At 44.2% G+C, this 15,480-nt stretch overlaps 1 protein-coding gene across 1 annotated transcript in view; it reads left to right on the top strand.

Moving 5' to 3' along the window:
• Positions 1 to 348: 348 nt before the first annotated feature.
• The window catches only part of LOC123508470 (microtubule-associated protein futsch-like), a 153,700-nt gene continuing 138,568 nt past the window's right edge, over positions 349 to 15,480 (top strand). The window contains 1 exon segment of the mRNA XM_045262222.1: positions 349 to 513. Within this exon segment, the coding sequence (XP_045118157.1) occupies positions 369 to 513 (145 nt within the window). The 5' untranslated portion in view covers positions 349 to 368.

Raw genomic sequence — 15,480 nt, 5'->3', positions numbered from 1 at the left:
AACATGTGTCAGGACAAAACTCAATCAAACGAATTTTTGATGGCAAATTTTTGCGCACCGTGTACAAGCAGCCATCTCCATGATAAGGGTCGCCGGCCGGGGCTACAGGAGAGAAGAATGCCGGTGACAGAAAACTAAGTTGCATTATACTAAGGATTTCGAATGGGCGGGGCTACGCTATCCTGTGTATGTAAGTTGAGACATACTCTTAAATAAACGATAAAGGAGAAAAAAAAAGATCCTATATAAGAAAAGAAGCAGATGTCGCTAGGATCGTGGCGACGTGCGCGCGCAGGAAGAGCAGCGGGCTGGTTAGCAGCAGGGCTCACCAGCTTCAGTGTGGCGAGAGGCAGCCGCGGAGTCGAGTCATGAACGACCCGCCGCCTCCTGCCGCCCCGCAGGCCCGCGGGGAGGGGGCGCTATCCCCACTATCCGGCTCCTACCTACTGATCGTAGTGGCCCAGCCCCATGTGGAGCAACACAAGGATACAATTCTTAGCAGAATATCTAAAGGTAAGTTGAACATGTCAGTGTGTGAGGGTGTGTGTGTGCTAAGGGCCAGCTGGTATGGCTCGTGGGGTTGGGGGGCCCCAGCTGGTGCCGGGCCGCGCCCAATCAATGCCGTCTGCCACGTGAGGCGCCGCCGGCGGCGCCCTGGGAGGCATCAGCTGATTGCTGTGGCCTTGCTATCACTCACCCTGCTACTGTCACCAATCCCCTGCCACTTTGCTCACCTGAGATGCACCTCCTCCAAAGTGTGACTGGCCATAGGAAATACAAGATGGCGCGAGTCTGTCAAAACGAGCCCGGAGATTCTGTCAGGAGACAAAGTTCCCTGCTGCAGCAGTGCCATGGGCATGGATTGGTGACAGCGAGTGCCGGGTCATGCCCGCCACTGCGGCATTCTGGGTCAGGGCGGGAGGCGGTGGGCGGGTGCCAGCCCTCCATGATGGCCGGGATGACAATCAATACTGGAGTGACGCGTTGCCCGCAGTGCCGCCCCCCCTTCGCCCCTGACTCCCGCATGACCACCAACGCCGCCCACACACCCACACAGACATACACACACACACACACACACACACACACACACACACACACACACACACATATAACCGTAACAATACTCAGCCAGAAATTATTTTGAAAAGCTTACGTGAGGAAGAAGAGGGCGGCGCCCTTCCAGAAGATTCAGACATTAGTCAGGCGGCGACCTTGAATCTCGCGTGTGTTTCCCTCCCTCTCTACCTCCCTCCTCCCTCCCTCCCTCTGTCTGGTCTCTCCCTTTTCGCCTCCAGCAAGCAATTTTAGAATATTTAGCCACTTTCACTCCTCCCCGACTACCCGTTCACGCGTGGCCCTCCTAGAGGCGCCGAGCGTCTGCGGCTGAGGCCCACCGCCGCGAGGGAGATGATCACCCCCGCCTCAGGCTGCGGCACAATTGGAACAGTGCGGTTGAACAGAGAAAAACATTCCCAAACGGTGGAAAAACACATTGGCTGGTAATTGCCCTTAAATCAGGAGAAAATCTGACATTTTGTGAACGAGACACTGACATTTTTGTTGTGGTAAAAGATGAATAAATCATCAATGAATTAGTAAAAATAGATGAATTGCATAAGACAAATACCATAAAAAAAGAAATATGAAAGTAAATGAAGAGAAAATAGGATTCGTTCTTCCTATTATTGACAATATAAGAATTCAAAACTTATCTCGTATTTGCAATCAGTCAAAAAATTCACAGTATTATAATGTGGAGAGAAATTTACCCAAAAATGCTCTTTTCCCCTCACTTTGCCCTTCCCCCCAAAACACACACATACACACACACACAGACACACACACACACACACACACAGACACTGGCACGCACTCGCGCGGTAAATAAATGCCTGCGTATGTCATCATCTAACCACAAGTTTCTCCATTGGTATGTTTTTTCCTCTTTGCAGTGCTTTCATGATGTTTTGTCCATCTCTGGCAAGAAAACAAACAAAGTGACGAAAAAAAAAGAAGAAAAAAACTAAAAATAGCTCTTTAAAGTAAAGATTTGACTCGGGAGATTTCAGTAGAAAAAAAATCATAAACATTTCAGCAGAATACATTCACACCAACGCTGCATTAACACTCCTTGAAATAATACGGCAGCTTATTATCGAACCAAGCCGATTACATGCTAAGCTTGTATAATTCTGAACCAGCTACAGGTCATTACAATGCAGCGCCCCGCCGAACACCTGCGAGTCCTTTGCGTTAAGTGACGCAGGCAAATCACGTAACATTTTCTTTCTTCGACATTGTCACGGTCCTTAAAGACAATGATCTGACGCGGTGCCTAATGATCACTGTCCAGGGCCAATGAGCCGCCTAGTCATTAGTCATTAGGTCACTGTAGGCAAAGAAGAAGGGATGTAAAGGGAAGGAGAAAATACATGTTCTGACACTTTCCTCTACTTAACTTTTCTCTCGTCGATTCTTGTCACGCTACTCATTTGGCCTTGCATGTTTTCGCTTCAGTACTTTTTCATTAACATTTCCTCTCTCTCTCTCTCTCTCTCTCTCTCTCTCTCTCTCTCTCTCTCTCTCTCTCTCTCTCTCTCTCTCTCTCTCTCTGTCCCTGGTACTGTCTATCGCACTAATCAATCAACCCTGAATATTTACACCTTCACTTTCGCTCATATTCTATTTATTATCATATATTTAAACTCTTTTTCTTTCTCCTTTCGTTTCTTTCCTTCTTTACTATACTTTTTTCTATCAGCTGTAGTATTTCCTATCGTGATGAGTACTCAGGTGAATGCATTTGCTGTCAATTTCCTCTTTTCTCACTAGTTTTTATCGCATGGTTTCTTCTTTCGTCGTTGTATTTTCCTCTCCAGTTTTTTTTTCTTTCTTTTTGTAGCAAACAAAACGTCCGCCGCCCCTTTTTTTTTCTTCTTCTTTTCTGTCCCACTCTTTTGCTCCTTTCTTCTTTACATCTCATCTACGTTTTTCTTCTGTCAAAAAGTTTCACGCTTCGCTCTTTCTGAAATAACCTACCACTCTCTCTCTCTCTCTCTCTCTCTCTCTCTCTCTCTCTCTCTCTCTCTCTCTCTCTCTCTCTGCATAATAGATATTCTCGCCTCTAACCTTCCATCTCTCTCTTTCTCTTTCTCTCTCTCTCTCTCTCTCTCTCTCTCTCTCTGCATTATACTGTACATATTTACGCCTTCCCTTCCTTCATTTCCTCCGTTTGTTCTCCACTTCTATGAATTTAGTCTTCCCTCATCTCTCTGCCTTTTCCCTTATTCATCTTCTCTTTCTTTCTTTGCCGCCTCTCTCTCTCTCTCTCTCTCTCTCTCTCTCTCTCTCTCTCTCTCTCTCTCTCTCTCTCTACACCGAGCCTTTCTCCTCCTTCATTTCATCCATTTCTTCAGTTCCGTAAATTTAGTCTCCTCTTACTTTGCCCCACACCTTTTCTCACGCAATTCTGTCTTTTTTCCCTTTCCCTCCTTTTTCCTCCTTCTATTCCTTTTACCCCCACTGCACGATGTCACGCAGGCCTTCCCTTTCCTCCTTCCCTTCCAGTGGCACCGGTCCAAGGATAATTAGGTAAATGCATCGCAGGAAGAGTTGGCAAGGCTCCCTCTGCTATATATCTCCCGCCTTCCAGTCTGCTGCGGCCGCTGGGATGGGGGGACATGGCGGGGGAACCGGGTGTTGCGGGGTGGAAACTAGTATCGATAATAGGGAGAATATAAAGTTGTGATATGTGTTAGTGAGCGTTGAGAGAGAGAATGATTAGTTTGGCTTGTGTTTGTCTAGGCTTGACTGACTGGCGGCCATTTTCACTTGTGGTATGCTGTTTTGGCTTTGATTTTTTTGTGTGATAATAGTTAACTGCATTACAGCTCCATGAATAACTTGTCTGTTTCCGTCACATCTATGTACTGATGTAAAGCTAACAGTACAGTAGGGTTATGTCATGAGCTTTTACTTTAGCGTTGGCCGATCATACATATTATGGATTTTCCTCAACAAATAGTGAAAGAATATCACCATTTACCACGAAGTTCGATCTGCTTTGAGCATATCCTTGAAAGTATGTTTAAAAATTGAAGATATCTACACACACACACACACACACACACACACACACAGTCAAAACACAGCAGTTACTTAAGCAGTGATGACATATCTCAGCCGGCATCGGTTCCCAGTAAACACAGAGAGAGTAAATGTTTGCGGCAGGAAGACCATGTTCTTGAGAGACGGCCGGCGGGCAGGGCGGCGGTGTGGTGAGGGGAAGTTCCGCGGACTTGAATGCGTCCGTGACCCAAACGATAAATAATAATATTAGTATAATAATAATAATAAAAATAATAATAAAAATAATGATGACAATAACAATAATAATAATAATAATAATAATAATAATAATAATAATAATAATAATAATAATAATAATAATAATAATAATAATAATAATAATGATAATAATGATGATAAAAAAAAATAATAATAAAAGAAAATAGCTCGAGGAAGACAAAGAAGAGGAGCAATGAGGGAGGGTAAGAGGGAGAAAGGAGGGAGAGAAGAGAGGCGGTGAGAGGCTTCCCTTCCCGCCGCCACACTCCCTGCTCCACAGCCCCTCATGTCTGGCCACGCCGCCACTATCGTCTGTCTGTTGCTGGTCTGTGGCGTGACAGGCGTGGCCGGCCGCTATCCACCCACCTCTGCCTCACCACCACACAACAAATATATGAAACAATAATATATACAACATTGACGCTGGTATTCATCCCAAATCCTAATTAATTCTTATGACAAGGGGATTTGTTTTCTGGGATATTCCAAAACAACGCTAATATTGTGATAAATGAAGAGTCTTCTCTTAGTAGTGGAATGAGGGAAACGTGTGGCATTGATTGACCATCGGTGGGTCACGTAGACACGAGCACAACGTAACTGTGCCACGCGCGTGTGTGCTCTGCAAACGCCTCATGAATGCACAGCACCGACATTACACCAGTGTGGAGAGAAACCTTCATTGCGATTGAGAAATGTATTAGTGTTAGCCCACCCCCATCCACACACACACACAAACACACACACACACACACACACACACACACACACACACACACACACACACACACACACACACACACACACATCGTAATATTTGTTGACAGATCAACAATTAAACACGTCATTTACAGAGAGAGAGAGAGAGAGAGAGAGAGAGAGAGAGAGAGAGAGAGAGAGAGAGAGAGAGAGAGAGAGAGAGAGAGAGAGAGAGAGAGAGAGAGAGAGAGAGAGAGAGACTTGATGAAGGTCAAAGGGAGAGCTCCTGCCTGGTTGGTGCACCACACACGTTATAAAGGAATATGAATTAATTACAAAAATGCATATAATTCTCTGGCACCTAATTTGCATGTAATTAAGCAGTAAAATGTTTGGGTCTCAAATGTAAATTGAAGCAGTAGTTATATTAATTTGGTTACTGTATAGCTGAAAACAGCATTTGCATTTTTCCCATTAATAACTTAAGAATGGAATGACAATTACCATGAAAGAAAACAAGAAACTACAAACGGCAAACTAAAATTCCATATGAAAACTAGAACGGCTTGCCCGCATCCGAGTCGATATGAAAGTGACTCTTGAAGGTCACGTGCGTCTGTCACGGTGCACTTATACATAGTTCGTTACCCCGCCCGCCTGTCCCACCGCATGCACCGTGACTCATGGCAGCTCACCTTGTACTACTGCCAGGTGTGGGTACGATGGCCCGTCATCAAGCTGGGGAACAAAACAAACTCACGCATCTTGTCCTTTTTGCTGACTCTACCTAACACACACACACACACACACACACACGGTAACTACTACCACTCATAATACCAATACCGTCATCTATCATGACTAATAATTACATATTTCAGTCACCAATACCTCTCCTTTTCCTACAGTTATTCATACTTTCACTTAATACAATATTCTACAACAACTACTACTACTACTACTACAACTGCTGCTACTACTACTACTACTACTACTACTACTACTACTACTACTACTACTACTACTACTACTACTACTACTACTACTACTACTACTACTACTACTACTACTACTACAACTACTACTTCTACTACTGCTACTACTACCACTACTGTTGTTGTTGCTGCTGCTGCTGCTAACACTATTACTACTCAGCTACTACTACCATTTCTACTACCACTGCCACTACTACAACAATCACCACCATCAGTATCATCACCATCCCCACTTCTGCTATTATTGTTTCCATCACCACCACCCTCTCATACCCTTCACAATTATCCTTTAGGACGCAGACGAGGAAAACAAACAAAAACGAAACATTCTTCCAGCCTCTCTGTGCCGGCGCTGGTCTGGAGTGGCTGGGGTCACGGTGAGCGGCGCCAGGTAGCGGTACACCCCTTTATTTTCCCCCGCCCAATGACCTCCCTCCCCCGCGCGCTCTCTCCCTTGTTACCTGGTGTCGGGGATATTACGAGGATATATATGTTTTTTGCATCCCCCTAAATTACCAAATAACCACAAAATTACAGTCCGAATTCTGGCAGTAATGGTCCCTGAGTAATGAGATGCGAAGGGGACAGAGATGCGAGGGAGAGGGGGATTCATTCTTTCGATTTACGCTTCCATTTCGAAAGGAAAGGAATAACGTTGTAATTAGGAGTTTTAATTATTTTTTCTTTTCAGGGGAGATGTGTATGTGTGATGGTTTTGAAAGGTCAGAAACGTGAGGGAAATCTAATACGATGGAACATTATAAGACTTACTATCAGACACACACGCAAAAAAAAAAAAAATAAGGAAAAATAATTAAAACACCTACGTTGTCTAAAAGCTTAAGCTCATGGGAATCATCAACAGGCTTACTATTATAAGAAATCACAAGGAATAAGTAAAGAGAGAACCTGAAAGAGTGTTCCAGCGACCTACTAAGCTCAGGGAAAGGTGTTTGTAAGCATGGCCATAAAGAGTAATCGGATATCCAAAATCCACTATTCCGCTATCCAAAAAAAGTAATCGATTATCAGCTGCAGAACTCCTTTTCCCCGGTGCTAGGTTCAGTGTGTGTGTGTGTGTGTGTGTGTGTGAAAGGGGGGAGAGAGAGAGAGAGAGAGAGAGAGAGAGAGAGAGAGAGAGAGAGAGAGAGAGAGAGAGAGAGAGAGAGAGAGACTACGTGAGGATTGTCTCTTGATTTATAGTTTCTTCAATATTTTTCTTCCTCTTCAGTCTCAGTCTTTTTATTCGTGTCTTTTGTATTCTCTCTCTCTCTCTCTCTCTCTCTCTCTCTCTATATAACCTGACAACCGTATTGACCAAGCTGCGACGTATGACTCACCAGCTGTCACATTCACCACCAGCTGTGACCACCAATACCACCACCACTACCACCACCACCACCACCACCACTACCATTACTTATCACTTCCATACTTCCACCACAAACAAAACCACCATTACGTGTCACCGCCACCACCATTACCACCACTTGAGACCTTCCTCAGTCACCACCAAGCCAATTACTTTCCACACAATATCGCCTCCAATCACGACCTTCCCCAACAATCTCGCCATCTCAGCCTTCGGTATGCGGTGGGACCAGTTTTCCTCACCCTAATAGAAACCCCACTATTTCATTCACTACGTTCATCTCGAGTACCCACACCATATCACACAATTAAGCAGTATTAAGCAGTATCTCCACCACAACCGTCAGAACCACCACAATCAGCCATAACAACCATGTAACTATCAGCACCACACGGCCGTTACAGAGATTCACCCACATTAGCATAACCCTTGAGTTTAACCATACAGATTTCCTCTTTTACTCCCATAAAAGAATCGTAATTTTTCACGGCCAAACTTTCTCCGTAACCAGCAGCTTTACAGGCGCCTTATCTTGAGAATGACTCCCGTTTCACATGATGGACATTTTGAACTTCCTACTCATGAGACGGAAGGAAGAAAGGAGCAGACACACACACGGAACGGAGTCACTCCTTAGACGACGGAGAGGGAAAGAGAAAGGCACACAGGCGGAAAGAAAAGCAGTTAATGCAACAGTGAATGCGACAAAGAAGTCGAGGAGGAGAAGGAAGAGGAGGAAGAGGAGGCTGGCAGGGAAACTCAGTCGAGGTCACCGCTTTCCCCGTCGTGTGAGTGAGTCAGTAAAGGTTAGAGGTTGCTGACGTACCGTACAGGTTGGTACTGTAAGCTGTGTTCTCTCCACACCACACTGATGGATAGGCCGCTGTGGTTGATGGTAACTCAGACGAGATGAGTGTGCGAGCCAACCGCGGACCCGAATCGGATCGCGACAGACAGACAGACAGACGAACGGAGAGAGAATCCTTATTTGCATTTCATTTGTATTGAAAAGAAAAAAAAAAGTTGCTGAGGTTTAAGTTTGAAAGTTAATACGGTCGATTTTTTCTTCTCCGGTTTTACAATTTTCCCCGCACAGTCAGGATATTGCTTGTTTCCCTTCAGGCGGTAAAGCAGGCAAAGTTTGAGCTTTAATTTCTCTAAGTTAGATTGGTTCCGTCCGTGTTCACATTTTATTTTCTCTATGCTATGTGAATGTGGAGCTTTCCAAGCGAAAAAATCATCTACAGTCACTGGGAGCTAAACGGAAGGCAATTTATGTGCAGCCGCCGTGCCGCGAGCAGCGTTCCTGACGGGGGATTGAAGGTTAATATTTGGTCATATTGACAGTAAAGACTGTGCAGAAACAAATTGATGAAGAGTAATAACAGTGATAGTAGCAGCATAAAAACAACAATGGTGGCGGTAGTGATAGTACTTGTTATTTCTATCATTCTGAAAATAAAAACAGGAATCCAATATTTAAGGGGAAAATCTACTCGTACTTTTCCCACCATTGACTTCCCTTCAGCCAATACTAGTCTGTCTTGGTTGGGGACGGGAGAGGGGAGGAACAGCTGACTCATCCGGCCCTCCCTTCCCCTCCACACTCTTTCCCTCCAACCCCATCAACCTCCCCTCGACTCAAGGGAAATGCATCTGACATCACTATCTCGTAAAAATACAATTGCATATACACAACATATTTTCATAATTCATAACATCTCTTCTTTAAGTATCTTTTTCTCGTCTTTTTCTCCACAAATTCCCACAACTATTCATTTCCTCTCTCCCATTACTCATTTCATATACTCACGAGCGTTGACAGGTCACCCCGCCATTTCTTACCCACTGTGTGATGCAACTGACACGCTCCCACTCGTCCTTCACAGGAAACACAGGGATGCGATACAGTTTGGGGTCATGTTTTTTTTGCGGCTGATATAATTAAACCTGATGATGACACGATATTTTGCACAAAGCGTTATTGTGAACCTGTTACTTCAGTGGAATCATGATTTGGTTGCTGCTGATTATGGAACACATGGGAGGGAGGCTATTAATGATGGCGGCGATACCTGAATTACTCACAGGGGAGAAGGGGAGAAGGGAAGCGATGTGCGGTGGTGGTGATGGTGGTGGTGGTGGTGGGTGGTGGTGGTGGTGGAGGCAGCGGCGGGGTTAGTGAGGGTGGCGGCAGCTGTATCGAACCACCAGGCCGATAACATTCTTTTCCCTATTCATCGCGTTCCAGAGTGTAATGGTGATTTGGGATTAAGGATTCAAAATTACTGTCGAGAACATTACCGTAAATCTCATGAAATCTCTGGATTCATTACGTGATAACATGTTTCGATGTTATTTTCTTTTTGTTGTTGTTTCCCAGGCTGCTGCTGCTGCTTCTGCTGCTGCTGTTGCTGCTGCTACTACTACTACTACTACTACTACTACTACTACTACTTTTACTAGTACTACTACTACTACTACTACTATTAACAGAACCACCACCATTACTGCCATCGCTGCCACTAATCCTAATACTACTACTACTACTAGTACTAATAATATTATACTACTACTATCATTATTCTTGTTGTTATCTTAAAACCACAAGAAATAGTTATAATGACGATAAGAAGTATAACGAGGCAATAAAACCCTTTCTCCGTGTCTATATATAGCGATGGGTGGTGCGGCGGAGGCTACTACGCGTGGTGTGGCTGCAGGTACACTGGAATTATCGATGTCTTTCCTGAGGGAGCGCCCTGCACCTGTGTGTTAGTGGTGCTCTTGTGTTCTGACTCATTACAAAAGTGACAAACTCATGCCCCCACAAAATAGGAACTGATCGTTACTGTTCTGCAGTTTCCTTTTATTTTATTGTCCTTTTTTCTACCTGCCTAACTGGGAAGATTATTTTGATGTATATATTCTTAATTAACGATTCTGGCGTAATCTCTGTTTAATTGAACAAATTTCAATTGATAATACAATCTCATGGTTTCCCTGATTGTAATTAATTTGTCTCACTAATCTCGCAAAGCTTCCTGATCTAGTGGTGCGTAATCACACGTAATCTCATTTTATCTAAACTTATCAACAAAAAAGCGCTAAAGCAAACATAATGGCAGCGTCTCGAAGAAATATTAAATGCTGCAGTCGTGACCGTATCTCTCCTTGCCTGACCTGTCTCACGATCACCAAACAAAACTACAAAGCCGTACTTTAACTCAGCACGCCAACGCACGTCGCCACACACGAGGAGACACTTTGGCGCCAGTGTCTCCAGGAAGTCTGCAAGTGCCAATACAGATGGTGTCTAAGAACCTACCCCCCTCCCAGACACAGCTTTGCCATTAAGATAGACTCACTGTGCGCTGTTAATAAATTGCTAACAGACAGAACATACCGTCAGTACATGGAAGAAAAGAAAGTTAATTTAAACATTCGTAACATTAGATCTTACTTTATTTCTCGGTACAAGATTATTTAGATCAAACATGTACAGCCATCAAAATTCAAAACGTATCAAACACAAACTTACCATTAAAATAAATAGAATCATAACAACATTTGACACACTTCTAACAGCATCGGAACTTATCTTAAAATGTAGTAAGAACAACCCCTCAAAACATACGCCAACACCATTACTGCATAGAAATTAAACGAACTAATGTGGCACTCATGGCCTCAACACGTCGAGGGCTACCATCACATTACACGTTATCTCATTGAACGGCAGCGCCAACAATGAAGTCAGAGCTTCAAACAGTATTGATCATCGGGTCACTGGCGTCCTTCTGCATGTTTTCATAAGTTTCGTACACCTGACTAGGATTTTTTTTTTTCCCACAACGGCACGCAGCAGACAGACAGGCGCCGCTCGTGTCGTGATGGCGGTGGATAAACAAACGATGATACTAAAAAAAATGGATTCTTTCTCGTGTAATGCGAGGCCTGAACTTATAGGGCGGGTTGGCTAAAGGTGAACTGACAGGTAAATACCACATGGAAGGACTAGGTGTGGCTGCGGACGTGGCGGCTGAAAAGGCAGGTGTTGCATGATGATGCAGGTGTTGTTAAAAGAATACTGCAGGAATATTTTGGTGGTATCTCATGACAAAACAACTGAAATGCAGTAATGTACTATTGTTTAAAAATACCCATGATTATCTTGTATATACATTAATCTAATTTACAGAGAAAAGACAGGCACATAGCGGGACTTTGTAATAAAACAATAGCTATTAAATAACATACGTTATAAGTAATAGTTTATCGCAGCAACACACAAAGAGTAGATGAATATATAAATACACACACAAAAACAAACAAACAAACAAACATTTGATTTCCTCTCTTATCCCAGTGACATTTATTTACGCTATTTTTTGAGGGTGGATGTGTAATAACTGTCCACCCCAAACACAATAATGTCTCACACTCGCTGCAAGAAGTGTTTAATATCTTGAGTTTCTTATATCAGCACCACATAAAAGCCGACTAAAATGACAGTCTCTCTCTCTCTCTCTCTCTCTCTCTCTCTCTCTCTCTCTCTTATATAATCCGGCCCCCCTCCCGTTGTCCCCTTTATCCTTCTAGCTCCCTCTGACCTTCACGTCCTTTCATTCCTTCCGCCCTCCTCTCCCTCCGGCTCTGCATGGAATCAATCCCCGTCTCGTGTCTTCTATAGCACTGCAGAGTCTTCGAGTGTTTAGGACAATGTTACATAGTCGTGTCAAGGAAGAATACGAGTAGATAGTAAGGAAGAAGGAAAGGTTCTCGGTTACTAACTAGAACTTTTCCCTCGTAAATCACAGAAGGGGAAGGAAGGTAAGTTATGCCTTTGGGAACTCCTTAACCCGCTGCTGGGAAACGTTACGACACCATAAGAATGTTGAATAGCAGGCAGGAGATGGAGCGCCAAAAGGAAGAGAGAGGATAGTACGAGGACGCACAGAGTCTTATGAGAAAGTGTGGGCAAGCTTGTTTCTGGCGATACAAAGGAGCAGAATAAACCTTTTTCGAGTCACTTTGCATAATGGAATGAGGAAAAAGGCGAGCCACGTGGAGGCAAGCGATAATTTTTCATTTACTTTCATCATGTTTTGTCTGGGAACAAATCCCCCCTCGTTCCCTTTTTTCTCATCTACACCCTCCCTTCTTCCCTTCCTTCCTTGATCCACGTGGCTCCTAACGATAATATTCATTTATTTTCACCATGTTTATAATATAAAAGCGCATCTCCCTTTCCCCTTCCTCTCCTGCCTACTCCCTGTCCCCCTCCTCTCTCTCCTCTCCTTTCTCCCTCTGTCCTGTGAAGTCTGGTGATAAGAGGGACGCGTGCTTATCCGGCATAGTCCTGGCAATTTACTCTCATGCAAATTTGGATTCATGCTCATTTCGGTTTATTTTTCCCTCCTCAGTGTCCCTTCCTTGACGGCGCTTTTTGAGTGCGCGAGGGGCGGGAAATCTTTATTAATCTTGTGGGAACTTTCTCGCAAAGAAGAGCAACCAAATTAAGCAAGAATTGTATTATGATGAGATGATGCATACATACATGCACGGAGCTCCTAACTTCTTTTTTTGTCTTACTTTCCACGATGTTCAAGTCAAGGCCGAGAAAGAGAAGGAAGGAGAGTTGAAGTGAGAATAAAAAATGGAGAGAGGAGAAAGGACTAGAAAAAGAAACTGCAAAAGGAGGAGAGAGTAAATGCAGTGCAATTTAAGAAAAAAAATGGAAAAAAATAAGCAGAACAAGTAGGAGAAATGCAAAACGGAGGAGAGACAGAGGAAGTTCAATGAAGTTAGGGAAAGAGGAGAGGAAAACGAGTGGATGCAAGTTGATATTAAACAAAGCAAATATTTAGGACAGCCATGTTTTAGCTGCACTACTCTACAAAAGCTATAGGAGACAGACATAGAAAAAGAGACAGAGGATAGGGAGATGAGGAAGGGAAGAAGGAAGAGAAGGATGAAGGAAAGGAATCTGAGAAGAGGTGGAGACGGAGAGTATAGGAGGATAGGGTAAGGTAGTGAAGGGAAGGAGAGGCAACGAATGCAAGGCAGGAAGACGGGAGGTGCAGTATAGCCAGACATAAGCACGTCTGGCCGCCACACTCCCGACCCTCCCCACCTCCGCTATTGGACACCCTCCCTACCCCAAGCCCCCACTCACCCACCCGTGACCGACACCACAGTCACATGTTGTCACGCTTCACGCTGCCTGGTGTATATGCATATGTATGGAGGGTGTGTGTGTGTGCACGTGTATGCAGGGGAACTGTACTCACCCAACAACATCTGAGTGTACCAAGGGCGTGGCGGCGATGGGGAACTGGAAAGTGATAAAAATATCCTTTAGCTTTGTCTCTCTCCTCTCTCTCTCTCTCTCTCTCTCTCTCTCTCTCTCTCTCTCTCTCTCTCTCTGCTTGACGTCTAAAATTTCCTCGAATTCGGCCCCGCCCCGCCTCTTTCCCCACTCTGGCCGCTCTCTCTCTCTCTCCGCCCACGCCCCTCCCAAGCCCCCGCCACGCCTGCCTGCATGGGAATCGATGTAGCCGCGCGGGTTGCATGACACAGGCGCCGGCTGAGGTCGAGAAGTCGGGGAGGTCTGCTTGTTTGCCTTGTGTTTGCTTGGGAGTGTCTGGGCTGGAGAATGGCAGATGAAAGGATATAGAGTGCCGAGAGAGAGAGAGAGAGAGAGAGAGAGAGAGAGAGAGAGAGAGAGAGAGAGAGAGAGAGAGAGAGAGAGAGAGTGTCATGGGGAGGCGATGATAGGTACTGGCAACAGCGTCCCTAGTGAGGAGGGTCGGGAGCCAAGATAGGGTAGCGCTGCACTGGGACGTTTACTGTTTTACTGCAGATGATTTACTGTGGAGAATCATGTGATGGTAGTGTCTGGCGCTCCTGGCCTGAGTGTTCCCGACATGCAGTGTTGGTTAGTAGGTATTCACAATGCAGTAATACCTATCATTCTCTTTGCACTGGTTTCTTTCATTATTCTTAGCATCACGATTTGCACCACTGCTGGCTATTCCGACTCTAGCGAATGATATGAACAGAAATATCGTATTACCTAATGCAAACACTAACACATCTGCAGATAATTCAAAGGTTAAATAACAATGTTCTTATGCGTTCACTAATACAAAGTAAATATAGTGTGTCCGTATCATTTATGCATTTCATGACGGTTTAATAGGCCATAAATAATACAGGTGTTCAAGTGTTAATCCAGCTTCAGAAGAGAAGAGGGCTTAGAATCGCGGAAACTCAAACACGCAAACACTGCACGGTACTGAAGGAGACGCTACTGATTGGCAATATAATGCAGGTTTACACTCGCACACATACAAAATATGACGGTAGTTTTCGGAGCACTAGACTTATATGAACACAAGCGAAGATTAAGTGAGCGCTTGGTCTTGCTGGAAAGTTGACGTAGATGCGTGAAACATTGTGCAGAAGACGTAAGAAAAAAGACTAAAACGTTAGGCGGGGGAAAAAAAGTAAGCCTGTGATTTATGACTAGCAGCAAGACAATTAAGGCTCTGGTGGGAGTTAGTGAGGAAGATTAGACACCGAAGGAGGAATAAATCACGGAGAAATATTAAGAGCTATAAATACTGGCTTGAAGATTAGCAACTTAGGAATTACCGCCATAAAGTTCAGAAAAAAAATATAAAGAAGAAATGGAAAAGGAGACTGTTTGGGTTTTAACAAGACATGGCTTTTTTCATACGGTGTTCCAGTGTTATTTCATTAGAACTTGGCCACAGGTAGAATAGCAAGCCTTTCTCTCTCTCTCTCTCTCTCTCTCTCTCTCTCTCTCTCTCTCTCTCTCTCTCTCTCTCTCTCTACACACACACACACACACACACACATTCACAAACACACTTTCCTCCTACTATGCTACTATGCTACTATGCTAAAAATAATTCTCTATGTTCACTAGTATAAGGATGTACTAATGATGACTAGCTATCATTGAAAAATGTGACGGCAGTTGTCAGGAATTTAACACATTCACAGCAGAACTTGGAAATGTGAAGTGTTGCGAGT

Source organism: Portunus trituberculatus, chromosome 24 (genome assembly GCF_017591435.1).
Source record: "Portunus trituberculatus isolate SZX2019 chromosome 24, ASM1759143v1, whole genome shotgun sequence".
NCBI lineage: Eukaryota > Metazoa > Arthropoda > Malacostraca > Decapoda > Portunidae > Portunus > Portunus trituberculatus.
This window is presented reverse-complemented; position numbering and strand designations above follow the sequence as displayed.